General features: G+C 39.9%; 1 protein-coding gene across 1 annotated transcript in view; it reads left to right on the forward strand.

The window, feature by feature from the left end:
• The first annotated feature begins 260 nt into the window (after positions 1–260).
• CDCA2 (cell division cycle associated 2) overlaps positions 261–14,796 on the forward strand; it is a 46,976-nt gene continuing 32,440 nt past the window's right edge. The window contains exons 1-4 of the mRNA XM_054578799.1: positions 261–321; positions 417–590; positions 2,122–2,276; positions 13,273–13,423. Of these exons, the coding sequence (XP_054434774.1) occupies positions 261–321; positions 417–590; positions 2,122–2,276; positions 13,273–13,423 (541 nt within the window). The remainder of the gene's footprint in view (positions 322–416; positions 591–2,121; positions 2,277–13,272; positions 13,424–14,796) is intronic.

Here is a 14,796-nt window from a genome sequence, read left to right on the forward strand (position 1 = left end):
TAAGTAGTCAGGTATTGCATGTGCTAAAAATTCTTGCAGCACACCGGTTGAAAATCCCTGGCTTATAGTATGGGGATTGCTTTGTTTCATGCTGAATAGCAGTTTCCTCCATTTAATTTGAGTTCCAAAAGTACTCTTGACATCTATTTTCATACTAGTGTAGATTGTATTAAAAATCAGTGTTGAATGAGGATCTTCATTAAATCACATTAATCTGGGGAATTGGGTTCTTTTTCTTTGTTCTCTTCTCTCTGTTTTAGATGGATAGCAATTCAAAAGACAGAGAACCCTCTGAAACCAAGGAGGCTGCTATTAATGCTGGTATGTGTGTGATCTGTTGTCTCTTCGTGAAATTTACAATTTTGGTATCTGGCTTCATAAAGATCTTAGCCCCCTCAACATGTTGTCTGTTTCAGAAACTGCCTCTCTCATTTTGGGAAATGAGAATCTTGTAACTCCTCAGAATCATGCAGCTGAAGTCATTCCTAATCCTTGTACACCAGATAATTTTAAATCACCTTTGGACTTTTCCACAGTAACTGTGGAGCAATTGGGAATTACACCTGAGAGCTTTGTAAAGAACTCTTCAGGTAAGAGAAGTTGTCATTCTATTGCAGTGTTTTTGAAGTTTAAATGTAAGTTTATTTTTTAAAAAGATTTGTATATATTCATTTTTACAGAGAGGGGAAGGGAGGGAGAAAGAAGGAGAGAAACATCAATGTGGGAGAGATACTGATTAGTTGCCTCCCGCACGCCCCCAACTGGCGACCCCGCCTGCAACCCAGGCAGGTGCCTTGACCCGGAATCAAACCGGTGACCTTTCAGTTCTCAGGCTGACACTTAATCCACTGAGCCACTCCAGCCAGAGCTAAATGGAACTTTAATATAACTTAATTTTGTTCACCTATCCTATTTATCGTACTACTTTGCATCTAAATTGATTGAGCCTTCAAACTTCCTTGATCAGAGAGACTTCTGTGAACACGCTCTGTTCATCTAGCATAGCAGGAGACCGAGGCCCCCAAGCATAATACTGTTTCTAAGCCAGAGTTGTGCTTTGTGTCCCAACTGGAAAAGAATGTGTGTAAATCACTTTTTGACCCAACACATCGGATACAGGAGTGTGTGTACTATAAATAGTGAGACATTTTATGGCCCCATATGGCAAAAATAAGAGAAAGTTGAAGAGCAATTAAGAAAACATTATGCCCTGGCCAGTGTGGCTCATTTGGTTTGAGTGTCGTTCTGTAACCAAAAGGTGGTGGGTTTGATTCCGGTCAGGGTGCACACCTAGGTTTCGGGTTCGATTCCCAGTCCAGGCAGGTATGGGAGGCAGCTGATGGATGTTTCTCTTTTTCCCTTTCTGTCTTTAAATGCAATGAAAAGAGTGTCTTCTGGTGAGGATAAAGAAAAAAGAAAATATTATGTTGAAGGATTCAAGTTTGCTCTTTCAACATTACAAACAGAAAATGGGCTCACACTAATCATTAAGTGGTAGAAATGAAATTCACCTGTGAAGTCTGACTTAGATGGAGGAGAAATATGGGGAGGAATTAGATTTAGAAATGAAAGGTAACGGGGGGTGTGGAAGTCAACGGGCGCTAGACTAATGCATGGTTGAGACAAGACCAAAGTGGCACACCAATCCATGTTTTCTTCTCAAGAGCATCACTCCTAGGCCTGTAACAGTCTAGATCTATTTTTTGTGCTTAGGCATGTGGCCAGAATTTGAGGTAGTGTGCCAAAACTAGACAGGTGTCTAAGAGAAACAACCTGAAGAATTGAAAACAGGAGTGTACCTGTGGCTAGGTGGAGAGATTTCCTTTCAGCCCATGGAGAATGGTAACTATTATAAATATGTTCATGCATTCATTTCACACAACTGTATTTAATAAATACCTTCTGTTTATCAGACACTGTTCCAAGATCATGGAATAAATCAATGGACAAAATCAAAGGTTCCTATCTAACTGATCATGTATGAACAGTTTTACCTAAAATTCTCTATTTAGATTTCTGTATCGTGTGTTTATCATGGTCTTTCTCAGGCTGGTATATCACTGATCTTCAGGTCATGATTACTGATGATGGCTTTGTTTTAAAAGAGAGTTTTTATTCTAGGAAAGTCATTGTCCTACCTTAAAAAATCCAGACGACGCTCTGCAGTTGGCGTCCGGGGCTCTCCTGAGACAAACAACCTTATTCGTTTCATTGCTCAGCAGCAGAATTTAAAGAATGCAGAGAAGTCTCCTTTGACACAGAATTTCCCTTTTCCGGTATGATTTTCTTTTAAGTTCTATCATGAAATCTTTTAGGGAGAATGTTTTGCTCTGTTACAAAGCTTTTGTAAAGGGTTCCTACCTTCCTGATTTGGACCTGGAGAGATGGTATTTTTTTCTATATCAGAGTGTGCAGTGAACAGAAATGATGATGTATATCCAGTTGTACACATGGAAAATAATACAGTAATTAATAAATAATAATACAAGAATAAAGTCTGTGGTTTGCATACTCATAAGTGCAAACCTACTTTTGCCCACTGCTGTATTAAAAGTTATAAAATTCTGGATAAAAATGGCTTACTAGAGGAGCTTTCCATTTTATTTTTGCAATTTTTTTTCTAGTTAAATGCCTGTTTTTCTGTAGTGAAGTGAGACAGCATTCTGCAACCTCTTTTAATATCTTATCTCTAAGTGTGTAATTTTTTGCGATTACTATATATTGGCATACAGGGCAAGAGCTCCCCCAGGACAAAATGTATTTGGTATAACCTTGTGGAAGGGAGCAAACTATTTGTCTGCTGATGGGGAACTATTTACATAGCTTTGCAGATTTTTAGTAGAATAATACAGGCTCCTAAAAAGTCAAATAGTCGTATAAGTCTTGCTTTGAAAGACATAGTCCTCAGTTTATCCCTTTTGAAGGACAACTGCTTTTCACTCTTATGGCATTGGCCTTCGTATTTTATTTTATTAGTTATATTTATAAATAATGTTTATTCTATTACAGCTGTCTCAACTCTTCCCCGTTTACCCCCATCCACCCATCCTATTCCCCGCCCCCCTGCCCCCACTGCCCCCCCGCTCCCACAGTCAATTCCCACTCTGTTGTCCATGTCCATGGGCCATCCATACACACTCCTTGTCCAGTTTCTTCCCCTTCTTTCTACCATTGTCCTCTTTCCCCATCCCCTCTGGTCACTTTCAGTCTGCTCCATATTTCCATGCCTGTGGTTTATTTTGTTTGTTTGTTTATTTTGTTGAATAGACTCCACTTATAGGTGAGATCATATGGTATTTGTCTTTCATCAATGGGCTTATTTCACTTAGCTTAATGTTCTCCAGTTCCATCCATGTTGCCGCAAAAGGTAGGAGTTCCAGATTCCCTCCCCTCTTTCTTTCTCCCTTCCTTCTTTCCTTCCTTCCTTTCTTTCATGCAGATTGACTTTATTTATTTTTTTAAATGTCAAAGTTAATTATAAAATATTAAAAAATTTAAAACCATTATAAAGTCTCAGCAATTAAACCAACATGACACCAGCACAGAAATAATCAAGTAGATCAATGAAATATAATGAGCATTCTAGAGACAATCATATATACCTGTCCAACAATGTAATATATGATTAAAATGATATTTCAAATCAATGGGTAAAATAGGGCTTATTTAACAAATTAGGACCACTATTGATTGAAATAAAACAAATATAGAGCCCTCTTTCACACATTATACAAGAGTTATTCAGGTGAGTTAAAAATCAATATGTAGAATCTATGGAGTTTTAGGAGAAAATACAAAATAATATTTTTGTTCCCCTGAAGTAAAATATTCAAACCCAGAAGTTACAAAGTAAAATATTGACAATATGACTATATTAAACATTTAAGACTGTACAGTAATATACATATAAAAAAAGTTGAAGGACAAGTAATAGAACAGGAAAGTATTTGCAACACATCTAAAAACGGGGTAATGGTTGGTTTGGTTCTTTTTTTGTGTGGGTTTTTTTTTTTTTTTTTTAAGGGAAAAAAATTCTACAAACCTTTAATCAAGAAATAGATAAAGAATACCAAAAAGTCATTTAAAGCTTTTTAAAAAATAATAGAAATAGGCAAGAAATATACAAAAACAGGTTTAGTTTCAACGAATAATAAAGGAAAATTGAAATAACACATTATTGTCACAATCAGATTAATACGTATTAAAAAATACTGGTAATATCAAGTATTGGTGACTGTGAAAGGAACTGGGTACTCACAGACTGTTTTCCTTCATCTTAAAGCAGTCCCTTTAGCATATTTTGCAGTGCTGGTTTGGTGGAGGTGTATTCTTTTAGCCTTCTTTTGTCTGGGAAACTCCTTATTTCACCTTCCATTTTAATTGAGAGCCTTGCTGGGTAGAGCAGTCTTGGCTCCAGGCCTTTGCTTTTCATTACTTGGAATATTTCTTGCCATTCCCTTCTGGCTGGCAGTGTTTCTGTTGAGAAGTCAGCTGCTAGCTGTATCGGGACTCCCTTATATGTTACTACCTGTTTCTTCCTTGCTGCCTTTAGGATTCTGTTTGTCTTTGCTATTTGCCACTTTAATGATGATGTGTCTTAGACTGGGCCTTTTTGGGTTACTCTGGAATGGGACCCCCTGTGCTTCCTGGACTTGTGTGACTTTTTCTCTCCTCCAACGAGGGAAGTTTTCCATCATTACTTTTTCAAACAGGTTTTCTATCCCTTCCTCCTCCTCTTTTTCTTCTGGTATCCCTATTATACGGATATTATTACCCTCAATGCCTCTTCATTATTTCTGAGTCTTTTTTCATTTTCTTGCTCTTTCTGGGAGCTTTTTTCTACCTTGTTCTCCAGCTCGCTGATTCGATCCTCTGCTTCATCTAGCCTGCTTTTGATTCCTTCTGCAGTGTTCTTAAATTCAGAAATGGTATTCTTTATTTCCTCTTGTCTCTTATTGGTAGTTTCTGTGTCCTTTTTCATGTTGATATAGTTTGCAGTAAGTTCCTCGTTTCCCTGTAGTTTTTTGTGATTCTCTCTGAACTCACTGAGCTCATTGAGCTTCTTTAGAACCGTTGTTTGGAACTCAGTATCTGCTAGTTTACTTGCCTCTATTTTATGTAGTTGTCTTTGTGGGGATTTCTCCTTTCCCTTCAAGTGGGGGGTATTTCTTTTTATTCCCATTATTGTGAGACTCTTCTTTTTTGTTTTTGCTTCTTAAGTTGATTGTCTTGATTTCCTGACTTTGTGGTGTGAACTTCTATGGTAGGAGACCACTGTTTTTTCTTTCTGGATCTGCCTCTGATGATGTCAGATGTTGTCCCTCTCTGACCTTGGGCAGTCTATTTGAGACTTTCAAGAATCTACTGTCTGTGGCTGTCTCCTTCAGCTGTTAACCTAGTCACTTTGCACTCAGCAGGCTGCCTTAGACAGCTCAGGGTGGCGGAGTCCCTCCTGGGGGCAAGGTTATTGGGTCCTCTCATGCTGCTGTGTATGGGGGAGGAGTCCGCACTGGGATCCCCACGGCTACTCTCTGCATTCTCCCCCTAAAAGCCTCCTTCACCAGTCTCTCCTCAGGTGGCTCCAGCCCACTCTGCCTCCGCCTTGGCCAGATACCAGGGTAAGTGGCTGCAAATAAAAATTTATGCATTGCCCTTTAAACAGTTCTTTGCATCTCCAGCCACCTGTCTCTGGCAGAGAGCAACCCTGCCGCTTTTCACAGCTGGCTGTTTTCTGTGTACTGTTTGGGCTCTGGTGCTATAGGCTAGAGATCCCCACTTTTGGCTAGACCCTGCTCTTCTCAGGGGTATCCAGCTGGCCGCTTCAAGATCCTTCTGGAGCTGCCTCCCGTGGGCGCTCCGCCTGCCTTCTCGAGTCTCTCCCGCACTCCTTACCAATTAGATTGCTCTAAAGCCGATTCTTCTGTCTCCAAGGTTACAAGGCTCCTGTCTTGCCATTTTTCAGTTGTTTGTTCCAAGTGATTTCTCCACAATTGAGTTGTAATTCCAGGCTGGTCCTGGGAGGAGGTCAGTGTGACTTCCACTCACTCCTCCGCCATCTTGATTCTCCCGGCCCTCGTCCACGTTGCCACTTCCTTGCTGTTCAGTTTTAGGCAGCGTGTACGCGTGAGGCTGTATAGTGCAGTGCAGTGGCTCTTAGAGGTTATCTGTCTGCAGCTCGCTGGGGATCCCTGAGTTACGCTGAAGAGGGAAGACTGATTTCTGTAATAGGCTGGAGATGCTATTTGCCTTTTTTTCAGTCTTGAGGTTTTTTGGTTCCTGGTGCAAGAGTAGTGGCAGGTGACTGTTGGCATCAAGCTGTCATTTTATACGTCACTGACAAGGATTCACAAGAAATAATAATGCCAGTTTCACTTAAAATCCTTGATGAAGCAATAAAAATTATAAATTTTGTTAATTTTCAGTGGTGGGTATTATAGGATGAAATGGGAAGTATGCATGAAGTTCTTCTAAAGTACGTACAGAAGATGGAGAAAAATTGTGTATAACTGTTTCAGCTGTGAGCTGAACTAACCACTTTTGTTCTTGGAACATAATTTTTCCTTGAAAGTGACTGACAGACATGGTTAGCCACACTTGGGAATGTGGCTGACGCTTCCTCAAAAATGAATGTGCTACTTCAAAGAAAAACAGATATTTCTTACCAATGAAAAAATTTGAGTTTTCAAGAGGAAATTAGAATTTTGGAAAAAATTCACTGCCATTAGCTTGATAACGCTAGACCTTTTTGATAGATTAGTGGGAACACTAATGAATGTGGTGTTTTGTTATTGCATAATAAAATGTGTCAACATTTGGGAGATCTGCATTGCTGAGTGAACGCATACTTTTCATATGGCCAGTATATGCAAAATGTACCTTCAAATTGCAAGACCCATGGGTTTTAACATAAGAGAACATGAGAAGTTCATTTATAAGATTTCATATTTGACATTGCAACTAACCTTAATGAAATCCTTGTTATGTTTTGTATTCTATTAAAGAAGAATGTCTACAATTCTGAAAAGGCTATTAAAATACTCTGGATAGTTACAGCCAACATAAACTAAGTCTTTGGGGTTCGCAGTACTTTTTAAGGGTGAAGACTTCTGAGAACTGGGGTAAGAGTAGAGACGAGTACGGACAGTGGAGCTGTATTGCTGGGGTTTTGTTCTTGGCCTTGTTATTAATTGTGACTTTTGGCAAGTTATGTTTCCTGATGTATAAAATAGGGGTGGTGATAATAACAAGGGTTTTAGGAGGGTGGATAAATTAGTAGATACGAAGCACTGATAACTGTAGGATGTACTTTAGTCCTACTGTTGTCATTTCTGGGAAAAATGAGGATTTTGCTTTCTCACATCTTCTAGCCACAGCTTTCCCAACACTTTCCCCTTCTAATAGTCATTACAATTTTTGTTTAAATTAGGGTTTAGCGTGCATATTTAACCACGTACACATTTTTTACAAGCTGCTTTGTAGTATATGATGGTCATCTTCCTTTCTTGCACAACTTTTGTTATTCCTATAGTAAATAATTTTGTGTATTTTTTTTTTTAGTCTTTTAATTTATCATATAATCCCATCCCCAAACTCTGACAAGAGTTGTAAACCTTAGGCGTCTATTCTTTTCCTGGTGTCTGCTGTCTTCTTCCTTATGTTGGCTTGTTGCCACTGGATTTGTTGATAGCTGTCATAGTGACTTCTTTCACTATCCACAGTAATTCTCTTTTCCTCTCCAATTTGGATTCCATTTCCTTGATCTATATTTTTCTCTTTTTTTGGTCTACTACCTCATTTTTCTGGAGCCTTTGCACATCTGGCAAAGTTTATTGTACGAGCAAATGGAGTTATGGATTGTCTTGGTATAACGGAAATCTGGGTTGGTCATATTTTCCATCAAAATTTTGAAGGCATTGCTCCATTGTATTTTAGCTTACAGAACTGAAGAGTCCTGTTCATTTAGTCAATCAACACATATTTTGACTCCCTATCCTTTATGTGGTCTGCTTTTTTAAAAACTTAAAAAATAGTTCAAATACAATATCATATTAAATTCAGGTTATGACCTAGTTATGCAACTTTTATTTACCTAATGATGTGATCACCATGATGCCTAGTAACCACCTGACACCGTACAAAGTTATTATCCTCTTTTCTGTACATTAAATCCCCGTAACTTACTTATAACTGAAAATTTGCATCTCTTAACTCTTTACCTTTTTTACCCTTCTGCCAAACCCCTTTCCCTCTGGCAACCATCAGTTTGACCCTCGTTTTCCAGGAGTTTGTTTCTGTTTTGGTTATTTTCTTTGTTTGCTTTAATTCCAAATATAAGTGAAATCATATGGTGTTTGTTCTTCTGCCTCATTTCATTTAACATAGTACTCTCTGGGTCCATCTTCGTTGTCCCAAATGGTAAGGTTGCATTCGTTTTTGTGGCTGAGTAACAATCCACTGTGTGTGTGTGTGTGTGTGTGTGTGTGTGTGTGTGTAGGTTGTTTACATATTTAGCTATTGTAAATAATGCTGCAGTGAACATAGGGGTGCAGGTGTATGTGTCTTTTCGAATTAGTGTTTTTGTTTGCTTTGGCTACACCCAAAAGTGGAATTGCTGGATCATATGATAGCTTAATTTTTAATTTTTTGAGGAAACTGCATATTTTTTCCATAATTGCTGTACCAGTTAGCCATTTCAACAAAAGTGCATGATGGTTATTCCCTCTTCCCCACATCCTCACCAACACTTGTTTTTTTGATAAGAAATTGGCAGGTGTGAGGTAATATCTCTTGTGGTTTTGATTTTCATTTCCCTGGTCAATGATTAAACTGAACATTTTCTTTGCTTTCCTCAGATAGCCTAATCATTAATGATGTTGAGCACCTTTTCATGTACCTGATGGCTATCTGTTTATTTTCTTTGGAAAAGTATTTAGTGAGCTCTTCTGCCCATTTTTAAATTGTATTTTTCTCTTGCAATTGGGTTATAAGAGTTCTTTATGTATTTTGGATATTAACCTGTTATCAGATAGAGGGTTTGCAAATATTTTCTCCCATGTGGTAGGTTGCCTTTTCATTTTGTTGATTGTTTTCTTTGCTGTGTGGAACCTTTTTAGTTTGATTAGTCCCACTTGTTCATTTTTATTTTTTTTTTAATTTTGTTGCCAAATCAAAGAAGTCTGCCAAGAATAATGTCAAGGAGCTTACCGCTTGTATTTACTTCTAGGGGTTTTATGGTTTCAGGTTTTACATTCAAGTCTTTTAATTCATTTTGAGTTAATTTTTGTATATGGTGGAAGGTTGTGGTCCAATTTCATGCTTTTGCATATGGCTGTCCAGATTTTTAACATCTTTTATTGAAGAGATTGTCCTTTTTCCTTTGTGTGTTCTTTGCTTCATTGTCATAAATTAATTGACCCTATATACATGGGTTTGTTTCTGGGGTCTCTATTCTTGTTTTATTGATCTTTGTGTCTATATGCCAATGCTGTACTGTTTTAATTATTATAGCTCTGTAATATAGGTTGAAGTAGAGAGTATAATGCCTCCAGCTTTCTTCTCTCCCAAGATTACTTTGGCTATTCAGTGTCTTACAGTTTCATGAAAATTTTTATGGTTGTTCTACTTCTGTGGTGAATGTTATTGGAATTTTGGTAGGGATTGTATTGAATCCATAGATTGCTTTTTGTACTATGGACATTTTAGCAATATAAATTCTTTCAATCCATGGGCACACAGTATCTTTCCCTTTATAGGTATCTTCATCAATTTCTTAAAATTTTTAGTGTACAGGTCTTCCACCTGCTTGGTTAAATTTGTTCCTAGATATTTTACTCTTTTTGATGCAATTGTAAATGAGAGTGTTTCCTTAATTTCTCTTTCAGATAGTTTGTTGTTAATATATAGAAATGTAACAGATTTTTGTGTGTTAATTTTGTATTCTGCAACTTTACTGAATTCTTTTATATCTTGCTTAATTCCTACTTTTTAATCTGTCAGTTTTGAGGCATTAGCTGTTGGCTTCCCACCATGGAAAATGGAAATGAGTCCTCTTTATTCCTCATAGTTATTGTCATTCACACACTTGCATGCTTCCCACACTCTATAACTTCCCAATACATTGGTTGCATCAATATACAAATGTTTCTGTTATTATAACCATATATACTATTCTGAGCTGTTTTTTCTTCTGCAATTATCTTATGCTCCTTTGGTGGGGGGAGGTCATTTTATATTAGCACAGAAAACAATAGTATCTAACTCTTAGTCCTCCGTGGTGTCCTGTTTCTGTGTCAGTTCATCCAGTGAAACCCTTTAACAATTTGTCTCTCTTGTCTCGTTCCACTTCCTTCCCTCCTATCCCCTCCCGTGCTGTTAGCCACTCCGGTTAGACTTTTGTTGTTACCACTCCATTGGGAATGTGCTTGTCATCATTCATCCCAAATGGCCAAGACAAAGGCAAAATCTAAATCTGTGTCTTGCTCCGCCTTCCCTCCGTTATTTCTCCCGGGCCCTCAGTCTTTGGTATGTTCAGCCACTCCTCCGCGGAAGCCTTCCTTTCGCGTGGTTCCTGGACTTCCACCGGGGTCGCTGCTCAGTCCTTCTGGGTTTAGTTCGCTGATTCCACCTCCTTTTTAGTTTTTCCCTCAAAAATACTTAATTGTCCCAGGGCTTTCCTCTGCCCCCTTTTCTTTGCTTTCCTCAGACAGTTTAATCTTTTCCACGGCTTTGAACGTCACCTACAGACTCATGACTCCAAAATGTCAGACGCTGGCCCGAAGCTCCCCGGGACCCCAGGCGTCCAGAAAGGGCCTGTTCAGCATCTCTGCTCGGGCTTTTTCAAACGAGCGTCTCAAGCGTCACGTCACAGCCACGTTGCAGGTTTTCACTCCTCATCACGTTCTCCAGTCCGCTCCCCCCGCCCCGCCCCCGCCGCACTACGTGCTGCCATTTCTCAGTTGCTCAGTCCAATTACCCATCAGTCGTCCTTGGTTCCTTTCTCCCTTGCCTTCCACATGGAGCCAGTCATTACGTATCGGAAGCCTGTGTGAGGCTCGGCATGTCCCCGCAGTCCCTTGCCACCGCCATCATGTGATTCCCACTGAGATCACCGACCCCTTGCCTCATAGTAGCTGATTCACTCTAAGTGCCCTACGCCCCTCTTTCCCTAATTTGTCCACCATCTCACAGGGCAGAGAGATGCATTTAAAGCGTAAGTCAGAACATTCACTCTGCTTCCCGTGGCTTCCTGGCACAACTTGAATTAAACCAAACCCCTCGGGGAGCCTCCATCCCCGCCCTCGGCTGAGCCTTGCCCACCGCCCCGGCCTCACCGCCCCGGCTCCTCACGCCTGGGCACTCCTGGCCTGTCCGTTGCTTCCTGTTTCCCCCTGCCTGTTCCTGCCAAACCCCTCCCTCCCCTCCTGTCTTCCCTTCACTAGCACTTTTTTTTTAAAGAAAGATTTTATTTTTAGAGAGAGGGGAAGGGAGACAAACATCGATGTGCAGGAGAAACATCAGTCGGTTTCGTCTCCTTTGTCCCCAGCCCCGGGAATGGGACCGGCGACTCTCAGTTGGTGGGGTGACGCCCAGCCCAGTGAGCCACACCAGTCAGGGCCACTACCACTTTCTCATTGTTTTGGTTTGAACTCTGATATTTCTTCAGGTAGAAGCCCTTTTAGTTACTGAATCGCCATTCCTTTTTTATCTTCTCAATAGCACATCTTGTCCCTGAAATTATATTAATGTGTTTTCAGACTTTTACTCTAGAATGTAATCAACCCCCTCCATCCTTGAGCCCCTGGGACGGTTCCTGGTATGTGGTAGAATGTTGTTGACTTGCACAATTCATAAGACAAAAGCACCAAAACAGTACATTTGGAATGTTTCATTTACTCTGTATTGCTATTCTCGATCAGGAAAAAACAGTTTTGACTTGGGGAACCTAAAATTTGTTTTAAGCACCATGTCAAAGGGCTCCAAATTCCTGGGATACTGAACCTACCCCTACCACACCCAAATATGAGTACCAAAAAAAGCATATTTGAGGAAAATTTAGGACTTTGGGATAACCCCTTCCTTTCTCTATGTCTCACAGAGATAAGGGCTGAGCACCAGCTTATACTGAGGGCTATGTGCTATTCCTTTCACGAAGGTTAAGTCACCACTCGTACTGGAACTTTCTAACGTTCTGTTACTGTGTAACAGTTTGCTTTGTGAATGCACATAACTGGGAATAGAATCAAATGTGGGAGCAGATTTACCGTCAAGCATGGCTTCAAAATTTTAAGTGATTTTCCTCCATACAGTAGCTTAAAGAGAGGCATATTGTTACTTTAACGTTTGCCTGATGGTATAAATTTGTTCATTGCCACAAGCTTCAAAGCAGTGAAAATATGTTTGTAGCCTAAATAATAAAGGGGAAAAAAGAGATCTTGGGTAGAGAACTTATTCAGTCATTTGTTTTATGGCTAAACACAACTCTTAAATTGTACATGACTTGCATCTTTCTGGCACTTCTATCCCTGCTTATATCAGTTTTATTTTGTGAGTCTTTGGCTGAAACCCTGTTACCTGAATGTGCAGAGAGCTCCTGTGTTTGCACCATGTAACCATTTTGCTTGGTGTTTGAAATGAACGGTTGGCTTTCAGCTCTAAGGAGGGTCCCACGAAATGAGGAAAAAGTTTGCTGGGCAGAGCCAGAGATGCTGGTAAAGGCGAGGTGCGTACCTGAGCTGCTAGGGGGCATCTGTGTGTGGTCCTGGCCTCCTAGGCAGAGGGTGTGTGTGAAGGAAGGTGAGTAATGAGACCAGCCTGGATTAAACTAGGACTGTGAGACATGTGGCAGAGCCATCATGCAGGTGATTTTTGACAGATATTGTAAAGAGTTGTTAAACCCTCAAATAATTGGAAGTGTGTTTTGTCTGGGAGCCTTTTTAAAGCATTTTCTAGCTACTCTAGACTTCTCTTGTCTGGTCCATAGACTTGTTAGTATCATTATTGACCAGCCTGTAGCTACACATGTATACATACCACACAGCTCTTCCTCCTCATTCAGGTCTCAGAGGGAGAAACTCAGGTGCTGGCAGCACATCGAATATTCATACTGAATGTGTGTGCTTTCAGGGCGAAGAGGCTCTCTGGAACTATTTTATTACCTCTGGTCTTCCAGAAGCCTTTGTACTTAGTTTTAGATTCAGTGGTTTTAGGCCTAGGACACAGAAACTATGTTTGATTTGATTTAATATAATATCCTCTTTGTCTGTATTTTAACAGGGCAGCCCTGTACTGCATCGAAATGTTAATTCTTTAAGAGAGCGAATATCTGCCTTCCAGTCGGCTTTTCAATCCATAAAGGAAAAGGAAAAAACTACTGCCTCTCCAGAATTCTCAGAGGCAGAGGGAGAATTTGAGAAAACAGACTCGAGTGAGTAAAAAAGATTCAGTCAATTTGGACTTCTGTATTTATTCAGACGAGCCTCAGATACAAAAAGATTTAGTTCCACAGTGCAAAAGCAGTCTTTCTGAACAGCGTTGTATTTTTATTTTATTGATTGATTTTAGAGGAAGAGAGAGAGGCATAGGTTTGCTGTTCCACTTATTCATTGGTTGGTTCTTTTATTTTATTTTTTTAAATTTTTATTTATTGATTAGAGAGAAAGAGATGTCAGTTTGTTGTTCTACTTACTGATGCATTCATTGGTTGATTCTTTTATGTGCCCTGACAGTGGATCAAACCTGTAACCTTGGCTTATCGGGATGATGCTCTAACCACCCGATTGACCTATCCAGAGCTGTTGGTTGATTCCTTTTTGTTTAATCCTCACCCAAAGATATGTTTATTGATTTTAGAGAGAGAGGAAGAGGGAGAGACAGAGAAACATTGATGTGAGACAGAGAAACATCAATCAGTTGCCTCCTGTACGCACCCTGGCGGGGGATTGAACCCGCAGCCTTTAGATGAGTGGGGTGATGCTCCAGCCCCTTGAGCCACCTGGCCAGGGCCCACTGGTTGATTCTTGTGTGGGCCCTGACCTGGGATCAAACCCACACCCGTGGTGTATGGGGAGGACACTCTAACTGAGCTAACCAGCCAGGGCCCAGAGTTGTATTTTTTTTAAGTATATTTTATTGATTATGCTATTACAGTTGTCCCAATTTTTTCTCACTTCTATCCCCCTCCACCCTGCATCTCCCCTCCTTCCAGCATTCTCTCCAACCCCCAGTTCACGTCCATGGGTCGTACATATAAGTTCTTTGGCTTCTCCATTTCCTATACAATTCTTAACCTCCCTCTGTCTACTTTGTACCTACCAATCATGCTGCTTATTCCCTGTGCCTTTTCCCCCACTCTCCCCCTACACCCTCCCTGCTGACGACCCTCCCTGTGATCTCCATTTCTGGGACTCTGTTCCTGTTCTAGTTGTTTGCTTAGTATTTTTAAGGGGGACATTTTATGCAAAAACCTGCATTTCTGGTTTCTCTTAAAAAAACCTGATATCAAACATTTATGTACCTACTTTTCCACATGGTCACATGGTTAGCTCATTACATCTTTAGAACAGGGTATATGGCAAATTTGAGCATACAAACTTGATTTTCAGAGGGTTATTACTAAGTTTGGCAGGCATTCATATGAATACCAATCACTTATACCTGGTATTACAAACAGATATATACTAATCTGACATCTTAATAGGCTGTAATATTCTTTATCATAACTTTTAGACTACAATTCATTTGGTTATTTTTTTTTCTGTCACCTTTGATTTTCCAATCACAAAGCATTTGAAACAGAAT

This window comes from Pteronotus mesoamericanus, unplaced genomic scaffold (assembly GCF_021234165.1).
Source record: "Pteronotus mesoamericanus isolate MK-2021 breed Mesoamerican mustached bat unplaced genomic scaffold, CSHL_Meso_final contig_502, whole genome shotgun sequence".
NCBI lineage: Eukaryota > Metazoa > Chordata > Mammalia > Chiroptera > Mormoopidae > Pteronotus > Pteronotus mesoamericanus.